Source organism: Phyllostomus discolor, chromosome 11 (genome assembly GCF_004126475.2).
Source record: "Phyllostomus discolor isolate MPI-MPIP mPhyDis1 chromosome 11, mPhyDis1.pri.v3, whole genome shotgun sequence".
Lineage (NCBI taxonomy): Eukaryota > Metazoa > Chordata > Mammalia > Chiroptera > Phyllostomidae > Phyllostomus > Phyllostomus discolor.
Window position 1 is genome coordinate 95,208,916 of NC_040913.2, and position 10,959 is coordinate 95,219,874.

The 10,959-nt window shown below is 39.4% G+C and overlaps 1 protein-coding gene across 1 annotated transcript; it reads right to left on the reverse strand.

Annotated features, from left to right (window-relative positions):
* Positions 1-2,285: 2,285 nt before the first annotated feature.
* On the reverse strand, positions 2,286-2,897 carry LOC114508623 (sex-determining region Y protein-like). Its single transcript, XM_028526608.1, has one exon. It carries the CDS (start codon positions 2,895-2,897, stop codon positions 2,286-2,288), a length of 612 nt encoding a protein of 203 aa, XP_028382409.1.
* Positions 2,898-10,959: the final 8,062 nt, after the last annotated feature.

The window sequence follows — 10,959 nt, forward strand, 5'->3', positions numbered from 1 at the left end:
TAAACATTTCTCCAAGGGAGATAAACAAATGGCCAACAAGCACATGAAAGGGTGCTCAACATTATTTTGTTAGTTGTTCTTTTTAAAAATGCAAATGAAAACCACAATGAGATACCACTTTACTCCCTGGGAGGACAATAATTAAAAGGGGGGCTCTATGTGGTTAAAAAGGTGGGGGAGGGAAATAACAAGTGTTCACAGAATATGGAGACATTGGAACACTCATACATTGCTGGTGGGAATATAAAGATGCAGCCACTGTGGAAAACCATTTGGCAGTTCCTCCAAAAGGCATAGAATTACCCAGGAATTCCACTCCGAGGCACATACCTAAAAGAACTCAAACAAAAACCCGTGCATGAATGTTCATAACAGCCAGCATTATTCATAACAGCCAGAAGGTGGAAACAACCTAAATGTCCACCACCACCTGTTGACTGGATAAACAAATGGGATATACCCATGCTTAGGGATATTATGCAGCTATAAAAAGGAAGGACATACTGAGACATGCTATAACATAGATGAATCTCAAAAAACATGCCTAGTAAAAGAAGCCAGACACAAAAGGTCAACTGTAGGATGGCAATTGATGTGAAAATGTCTGGAACAGAAAGTGAGTTGTCAAGGATGGGCTGTGAATGCTAATAAGGTGGTAGGTTTTGTAATTTAAAAAAAAGTGATCAAAATGTTCTAGGATTAGATAGTGGTGATAGTTGCATGACCTTGTGAATATACAAAACGCTCTGAATTTTACAGTTTAAAATGGTGGCTTTTATGGTATGTGAATTATACATAGCTTGTAAAAAGAGGGTATTTATTAAAAAATGAGAGGTTTTAAATAGAAATACAAATATATAATATACAAAATAGATATAAAATATTTTAAATGCCTTGCAGTTTAGGCACTTGTTTAAAAGGTTATTGAAATAGATATTTTCACTTACATTTATATTTCTCATTTATTTGGCATAAATCTCAGATTAACCGGAATTGTCTTAGAACAAATTTGTCTGCTAAATTAACTCCTTTCTAACTGTAAACTTGCTTTCAAAATCATGCCATTTAGTTCAAAATATACACTATTTCAGTGTTTGTGGTTCATTATTTTGGAAATATGCATTGGAAAGTTGATTTTGGTATGTACTATATATTTTGACCATAGATCTATTTTTATTCTATAAAGAGATGCTCTTCTTTGCAAACTACTAGCTTCGTTGTTTAGCCTATATGCAAATTTTATTGCATTGCCTTTCATTTGAATTTATTATTAACTCTCATCAGATTACCCGGATTTTGTCTTTCACTATTATCCCTCCATTTCCAAAATTAAATCATTGATATTCTTAACATTCCATCTGTATTTTTCTTTCCATAAATTTGAAAGTCAGGCGGCAATGGAAACAAGTGCAGTGACATTGCTGAAAGTAATTTTTCAGAGCAAGAGGCAAAAGCATGAGCCTCACACAGATATTAAAAAAAATTTTTGAGCACAAGGCATATAGATATTTTTGGTTCAAAGTGGCATGAAAGCCACGGAGATTTGTGTGTTTTGGAGTCCACGGATTGAAATGTAAATGCCAGTTAAACTGTACCTCACCTCCCCCAACCTCATGGGGAGGAAAGGTAATAAAAAGCTAGCAAAGAAGATAGAATTTACTTATCTATTTGTAAATAATCTGCAGTTTACAAAAACAAAAAACGCACAAAGTAGATGAGGGGCCAATCAAGAGACCTTGTAGTGTAGAAGAGACGGCTTTAGAAACTAGGGGATTTTCTACTGAATTGCAGCATTTTCTCCCTTGTGGCACAATTTTGCGCCTGCTTCTCACCACTTTGTGAGTTACAGTATTTAAAATAGAGCGGGAGTGTCATTAACCTACGCTGGCAGTTACCATAATATCGATATATACCTATAGATATTTAGTGGTTAATCAGTAGAACAACTAAAATTAGGTATAAAATTCTTCCATTAATAGAAAAACAGATGACCTTGGAAGTCAATCTGTTTCGGTGGTGTTAAGATACTTTCTTATCAAGTTAGTACGTTCAAGCGTCTATACACGCACGTTACATTACTTCAGATGCCCTAGTTCTTTATATGTTAAACATGTTTGCGCGCCCTATTTTAAAACTAAGTTTCAGGTACAATTGTAGTCAACTTGAGATGCATGGGAGCTTTATCACTGAGAGAGCGGAGATCGCTAACAAATATAAACGTGAGCGGTGCCCGGCCCTAAGATACTGTAAAAAACAGAACCTCTGCCTAGCCAGTTACCCGATTGTCACGCAGGCTTGTAGAGTTGCTGCCCTGCTCCTGTCGCAAACCCACTGCCTCTGTTCACGGGTTGTGGGGGGCTTAGCTGCTCCTGCGTTCGTGAGTGTGTAGCCTCAGTAGAAATGTCCGTGTACGTGCTGGGGTACAACCTCCCGTGCATTTGCATCCGGCTGCAGCGTGCTGAAGAGGAATCTGCGGGAAGCGAGTTGTCACTTCTCTGCGGCACCTTAGCCTTCCGACGAGGTCTGTATTTATAGTCCGGGTATTTCTCTCGATGTTCCTCACGTAGTCTCTGAGCTCTGTCGAAGAATGGCCATTTTTCGGCTTCCGTAAGCATTTTCCATTGGCATCCTAGTCGCTTGCTGATCTCTGAGTTTTGCATCTGGGGATTTTCTCGAGCCATCTTGCGCCTTTGGTCTCGAGACCAAAGCATGAATGCATTCATGGGTCGTTTGATACGGTCCTGAGAGTTGTCCCTACCACTTTCTCCTGTTTCACGCCAATAATTTGAGCTAGGATTGCCCATCCAAAGTAAGGAAGTGCTTTTCCCAAACGCCTGGATAGGTGTTTCCTGTGCCGCCGGACTGTAGTCATCACCGCTGTTTATTACTCTGAACATAGCGTATGACAGTTTACACCATTAATGGACAGGTAGCAACATCAGAAGGTGTAACTGTTCTGAAAATTTTCGTACCGCTTAAACCTTATTTACAGCAGAAACTCCATTACTCTAACTTTCGTGATAAAACGTTTGTTTCCTCCTCCCACAACAACTCCCTTAAAGCACCCCACGGCTCTCTGCCAAAGCGGCGGAATCCACTTACACCCCAACAGAACTTCCTAATCATAGCAGCATACTGCGTGTGCACTCCGCACTGAACGCGCCACGCAGAAGGCTCTAAATCCTGAAGGCAGACTTGGAAATTATAGTAAAGTAGTGTCCTGATGTAATAAAATCGCAGGGAAACGCCCCCGCCGCTCCCCTCCCCACCCCACCCCGCGCTGCTCGCAAAATGGGAGTAACAACCACTGACTGCGCAGAACACAACATATTGAAAGTAGAACTAAAGTCTCTAATCCCAAATTTTCTAAGAACATAAATGTGAAATGATGCCTTCATGAGAAGCAAACAGCCTCCATAACAAAACGAAATTTAGGCAATGAATGCTATGATGAATTAATGTTAGAAACTCCACACAAATGTTACTTGATTCAGTCCAAATGCAAGTATGAGTCTTACATTTCACATACTCATCATGTAACACATTATTCAACATCCAAATAAAATTAGGACATGTTCTTACTTGACCCAATTTAAGAGGAGTATCTTAATGCAGCATTAACTATTTAAATTATACTCGTGCACGAAAGCAAATTTTGTGAAGCTGGAGATTGTTCACTATATGACTAAAGAAGATGCCACTTCAAAACTGATTTTATTTATTTAATTTTTTTCTTATTATTCAAGTATGGATGTCTCCATTGTCCCCACACCACTCACCCCAGCCCCCACACATCCAAGATTCCCACCATCGATCTTACCCACCTTTGGCTCTGTCCATGTGCCCTTTATACATGTTCCTTGATGATGGATTGCCCCTACCACATTATCCCCTCCTGCCTCCCCTCTGGCCACTGTAAGTTTGTTCTATATTTCAGTGTCTCTGGTTATATTGAGCTTGTTTGATTTGTTGATTAGACTCCACTTACAGGTGAAACCATATGGTATTTGTCTCACACCACCTTGATTCTTTCATTTTGCATGATGCTCTCCAGTTCCATCCAGGCTGTTGTGAAGGTTAGGAGCTCCTTCTTTCTCTCCACTGCATAGTATTCCACTGTACAAATATGCCATAGTTTTTTGGCCCACTCATTTACTCATGGGCAATTGGATGTTTCCAGCACTTGGCTATTGTAAACTGTGCTGCTATGAACATGGGTGCACGGGTTCTATTAAATTGGTGTTTCAGGGTTCTTAGGGTATAGTCCCAGCATTGGAATTGCTGGGTCCAAGGGCAATTCCATTTTTACTTTTCTGAGGACATTCCATGCTGTTTTCCACAGTGGCGGCACCAGTCTGCAGTCCCACCAACAGTGCACTAGGGTCCCTTTTCTCCACAACCTCTCCAGCACTTGTTGTTTGTTGCTTTGTTCATGATGGCCATTGTCACCGATGTGACATGGTATCTCACTGCAGTTCCAGTTTGGATCTCTCTGACAGCTAGCAATACTGAGCTTCTTTTCATTCGGCTCTGCCACTCTCTATGCCCTCCTTGGAGACATGTCTGTTCAGGCCCTTCACTCACTTTTTAACTGGGTTGTTTGTCTTCCTGGAGTGGAGTCATGTGGGTTCTTTACATATTTTGGAGATCAACCCCTTGTCCGAGGTATCAGATGCAAATATATCTCCCCTTTTTCATGTTGCCAATGTTTTCTTTAGCTGTGCAGAAGCTTTTTATTTTGATGAAGTCCTGTTGGTTTATTCTTTCCTTTATGTCCCCTTGCTCTAGGGGACACACTGCTCAAAGTATTGCAGTGTGGAATGTCTGAGATTTCCTGACAATATTCTCCTCCAGGACTTTTATGGTGTCATGACTTATATTTGACTCTTTTATCCACCTTGAGTTTATTTTTTGTGTATGGTGTCAGTTGGTGGTCGAGTTTCATTTTTTCACATGTAGCTGTTCGGATCTCCCAACACCGTTTGTGAAAGAGGCTATTTTTACTTCATTTTAGGCTTCTGCCCCTTGGTCGAATATTCATCGAGCATAGAGACTTGGGTTTATTTCTGGGCTCTCTATTCTATTCCATTGATCTATGAGTCTGTGCTTATGGCCTGATTACTGTGGCCTTGTAATATTGGTTGGTATCAGGTATTGTGATCCCTCCTACTTTGTTCTTCTTCTTCAAAATTGGTGAGGCTGTTTGGGGTCATTTATGGTTCCATGTAAATTTTTGAAATGTTTCTTGTATATCTGTGAAATATGTCACAGGGACATGTATTTTAGTAGGGATTGCATTGAATCTATAAATGGTTTTGGGTTGCATGGACATTTTGATGATGTGAATTCTTCCAATCCATGAGAATGGTACATGCTTCCATTTGTTTGGGTCTTCCTCCATTTCTTTCCTCAGGGTTGTGTACTTTTCTAAGTACAGGTCTTTTACATCCTTGGTGACATTTATTCCTAGGTACTTTGTTTTTCTTGTTGCTATATCAAATGGGATGCCGCCCCCGACCATTTCTCTGAGACAACAATGCCCTTAATTTCTGAATATTGACTTTGTGTTCTGCTGTTTTGCAAAATTCGCTTCTTAGTTTGAGTAGATTTTTGGTGGAGTCTATAGGATTTTCCATGTACACCATCATGTCATGTGCAGACAATGACAGTTTTGCTCCCTCCTTTCCAATTTGGATGCCATTTATTTCTCTTTCTTGTCTGAAAGCTATGGCTGGGATTTCCAATGTTATGTTGAATAGAAGTACTGAAAGCTGACAACTTTGTTTTGCTCCTGATCTTCGTGGGAAGCTTTTAGTATTTGCCCATTGGGTAGGAGCTTGGCTGTAGGGTTCTCATACGTGGCTTTTATTAGGTTGAGGTATGCTCACTCTACTCCCACTTTGCTGAGTGTTTTTTTTTTTTTATCATAAACATGCTGCTGTAACTTATAAAATGCTTTTTCCACATCTATTGATATGATCATGTGACCTTTGTCCTTCCTCTTGTTTATGTGATGTGCTACATTTACGGATTTGAAAATATTGAACCATCCTTGCATCCCTCGGTTGAATCCCACTTGATCATGGTGTATGACATTTTTAATGTATTGCTGGATGCGGTTTGCCAATATTCTTTTGAGGATTTTTAGTGTCTATGTTCATCAGCGATATTGGCATATAGTGCTCCTTCTTTGTTTTGTCTTTATCTGGATTGGGGATTAGGCAGATGCTGGCCTCAGAAAAAGAGTTTGGGAGTCTTCCATCTTCTTGGATATTTTGGAATAGTCTGTGAAGGATAGATGTTTGCTCTTCTTTACATATTTTGTAAAATTCTTCTGTGAAACCATCCAGTCCAGGGCTTTTGTGTGCTGGGAGATTTTTGACTACCGCTTCAATTTCACAGCTGTTATTGGTCTGATCAGGCTTTCTGCTTCTTCTTGATTCAGCTTTGGAAGATTGTATTTTTCTAGAAATGTGTCCATTTCACCCAGGCTTTCAAGGTTATAATTCTTCATAGTAATTTCTTACCATCCTTTGTGTTTCTGTGGTATCAGGTGTAATCTCCCCTCTTTCATTTCTGATTTTGCTCATTTGTGGCATCTCTCTTATTTTTCTGGTTGAGTCTGCCTTAATGGCTAGTTGATTTTGTTTATCTTTTCCAGGATGCAGCTCCTGGATTCATTGATCCCTAGAATTGTTCTTTTAGTCTCTATGCTGCTTAATTCTTCTCTGGTCTTGGTTATTTCTTTCCTTCTTCTTGCTCCGGACTGTTTGTTGTTGTTCCTCCAGGCCTTGTGGATGTAGGGTTAGGTTGTTTATTTGAGACATTTCTGCTTTTTTTTTTTTTTTTTCAGGTAGGCCCACATCGCTATGAACTTCCCTCTCAGGACTGCCTTTGCTGTGTCCCATTTGGTTTTCAGTGTTGTGTGTTCATTTTCATTTGTTTCCAGACACTTTTTGACTTCTTCTTTGATCTCGTTACTCACCCTTTCATTGTTTAATACCATGCTGGTCCATCTGAACAAATTTGCATGTGTTTGAATATTTTCCTTTGAGGTTGGTTTCTAGTTTCAGTCCCTTGTGGTCAGAGAAAATGCTTGATATGATTTCAATATTCTTGAATTTGGTGAGGCTTGTTTTGTGTCCTATCTGCGGTCTATGTTTGAAAATGTTCCTTGTGTGTTTGAAAAGAATGTGTATTTTTGCTTCTTTGGGATGAAAGGTTCTATATATCCCAGTTAAGTCCATTTGATCTAGGACACTGTTAAATGTCACAATATCCTTGTTGATATTTTGCTTGGAAGATCTATCCGTTGTTGACAGTGGGATGTTAAAATCCCCTAGTATAAGTGTGTTGCTGTCTCCATCTCTCTTGAAGTCCTTCAAGATTTTCTTTGTGTATTTGGGTGCTCCTATGTTTTGGTGCATATACCTTCACAATGTTTATGTCTTTTTGGTGGATTCTACCCTTGAGTATTAGTCTATTCTGACTGATATAAATATTGCTCACCCGGCTTTTTTTCATGTCCATTTGCTTTGACCATTTTTTTCCCCAACCCTTCCCTCTCAGTCTGTGTAGGTCTTTGTTCTGTGGTGGGTTTCTTGTAGGCAGCACATGTGTGGGTCATGTTTTCTTTTTCATTCGGCTACACTATGTCTTCCTGGTTGGAGCATTTAATCCACTTACATTTAAGGCAAGGTTACTATTGATAGGTACTTATCCACTGCTGTCTTATCACCTTTGTACCTGTGTTCCCCTCTCCACCCCTGCCCCTTTCTCTTTCTCTCTGTCTTGCTCTTTTTCTTCTTCTTCGGAGAACAGTCCCGTCTGCATTTGTCACAGTCTCGTTTGGTGGATGTGTACTCCTTCTACCTTCTTTTGTCTGAGAAACTCCTTATTTTGCCTCCCATTTTAAATGACAGCCTTGCTGGGTTAAGTATTCTTGGTTTCAGGCCTTTGCTTTTCACTCCTTGGAATATTCCTTGCCATTCCCTTTGGGCTTATAGCCTTATCAGGGCTCCCTTTCATGTTACTTCCTGCTTCTCCCTTGCTTCCTTTAAGATGCTCTCTTTGTCTTGGAATTTTGCCTTTTAGTTATGGCATGTCTTGGAGTGGTCCTTTTTGGGTTCCTCTTGATTGGGACCCTCTGTGCTGCCTGCATTTGTGTGACTTTTTCTCTTATCAAATTAGGGAAGATTTTCACCATTACTTTTCCAAACAGGTTTTCTATCCCTTGCTCCTCTCCTTCTCCTTCTGGTATCCCCATCATATGGATATTATTCCATCTCACATTGTCCTGCAGCTCCCTTAAGCCCTCTTGTTTCCTTCTCAGTCTCTTTTCCTTTTCTTGCCCTTCCTGGGAATTTGTTTCCTTCCTGTCCCCAGCTTGCTGATTTGATTCTCTGCTTCATCTAGCCTGCTTTTGATTCCTTCTACTGTGTTCTTCAATTCAGAAATTGTATTGTTCATTTCCGTTTGGCTCTTGTTGATAGTTTCTATGTCCTTTTTCATGCTCACATAGATTGAAGTAAGTTTCCCATAGTTTCCCTGCAGTGTTTTTGTTTGTTTGTTTGCTTGTTTTTCATTCTCACTGAGCTCATTGAGCTTCCTTGTAACCAGTGTTTTGAACTCAGTATCTGGTACTTGACTTGCCTCTGTTTCATTTAGCACTCTTTCTAAGGATTCCTCCTTTCCTTTTGACTGGGGGGTTGCTTCTTTCTCTTCCCATTGTTTGTGAGACCCTTCTTGTGTGCTTCTGCTTCTCAAGTTGATCTGTTTTGACTCCCTGAGTTTGTGGTATAAACTTCTATGGTAGGAGACCTGTGAGATTCAGTGGTGCAATCCCCTTGATCTCCCGAGCTCGATGCTCCAGGGATGCCCTTTATGCTATCAAAACTGAATTTACAAGGCAAAAAGTGTTGCCTACTGCAACATGGCTGAACCTTGAAAACATCATGTTGGGTGAATTTCTATTCCATTTATATACAACATCCAGATGAGGCCAAAACATATGGACAGCAACCAGAATAGTGGTGGCCAAGGACCGGGTTACAGGAAGAAGGCAAGAGAAGTGACTTGCTAACAGGTATGGTGTTTCCATCTGGGGTAGTGGCATGTCCTGGAACTAGATACAGGTGATTGTTGCACAACCTTCTGACTGTACTTAAGGCTACTGAGTTGAACATTTTAAATGGGTAAAACAAATAAAATTAATTTTAGGATATAGACATGTATATATGCATATGTACATAATATGAGTATATTAGAAGAAACAGGAGGTGGGTGGTAGGTAGAGTCCTTTGGAGGGAGGGCAGTCAATAAAATTTAAGAAATTATAAAAAAAAAAAGATTTGTTTTTGAACTTTCAGCTCTTGGAAAAATGATTGGCCTAGGGCAGGTTCTTGAAATATTTCTCCAGTGCTGTAATTAACAAAAGGGTAAAAAAATAGCACCACCTTTGGAGAAGGAAAGATACCTGGCTTGAGTGAATTGAGTATTATGATCAAGTCACATTTAGAGTACCAACGTTTCATGCAAAGCTAGAGAAGATAGGGAGAGGTAGGCATGCTATACCTCTGTAATATGATATCAATAAACTTACTAATGTTTCCTTGAGTGATTTGTGATGTCTTAACTCACTTTACTCTCAGAACCAGGGCTGATTCTTAGTCTCTACATGAGTTTTAAAACTTCTCATGACATTGATCTTTTATACCAGAAAGTAAAAATATGCTTCTTCTCCTCACCTTACCCCTGAGGGTAGGGGTAGCTCCTGGGTAGCTGGTAAACAATTCCCAGTTCCTCAAATTTAATACATAATAGGTTAAGGCTCTGAATAGCATGGCTCAGTGGATTGAGTGCTGGCCCAAGAATACAAAGATCACCAGTTTGATTTCCAGTCAGGGCACATGCCTGGGTGACAGGCCAGGTCCCCAACTGGGCACATGTGAGAGGCAACTGATTGATGTTATCTCTCACACATTGATGTTTCTCTCCCTCTCTTCCTCCCCCCAGCCCTTGACCTCTATCTAAAAATAAATAAATAAATAAATATTTAAAAATATAGTAGGTTAAGATGCCGCTGTGTTGTATGACTACACTTTCTTAAAAAAAAATATTCGTGATTGTCTCAATAGTTCTTGATTTTATTTTCTAAAATCAAACACACTCACAAGCAATTTAAGTGGTAGGAAGTGATATGACCCTGTAAAGCTTAAATCTACCTGGGTTTAGCCAAAAACCAAGGTCAACAAGCTAACAAACTTGTTTTAATTTCTGGTAAATTTACTGCAGGAAGCTAGAAAATGCTAAAAACACATTATATTTGAGTAAGTACACATAGACTCACTCTGGTTCCTTTTCAAATCAGAAGTAAAGTGAATGAGACCCGAGAATAATAATTTCAAATATTCCAGTGAAATCAATCGCATTTGGGCACACCTACATGCTTTATTCTCATTGGCTAATTGCCCCCTATTAGGGCTAATTTTAATTTTTATAGTATATACAAGTACACCCCAACACTATTTACAAAATAAAACCCAGAAAATTTTACATTAACAATTTATATATTTTTTCTTTTCCAAAAGTTAAATCAAACCAGTGAGTACCACTTCAATTTAACGGATGGATGCAATAAAAGGTGCATGGCTATTATTCCATTTGTTCCCTCTAACTTTATCAAAGCACTAAAATCTTACAACTAATATTATTATTAATTTTAATCTGTGGGGGAGAAACAAACTTTTCTTTATCTGAAAGAATTTTCTTTCTTCCTTCCTTCCTTCCTTCCTTCCTTCCTTCCTTCTTTCTTTCTTTCTTTCTTTCTTTCTTTTTCTTCTTCCTTCTTCCTACTTTTTTTTTTTTGTAGGTGGGATAGACTAATGATCAACTAGACATGCGTAAAAATGGGAACTTCCAAATACTTGACTGATTCACAGACCCTAAGTGTTACAGGGT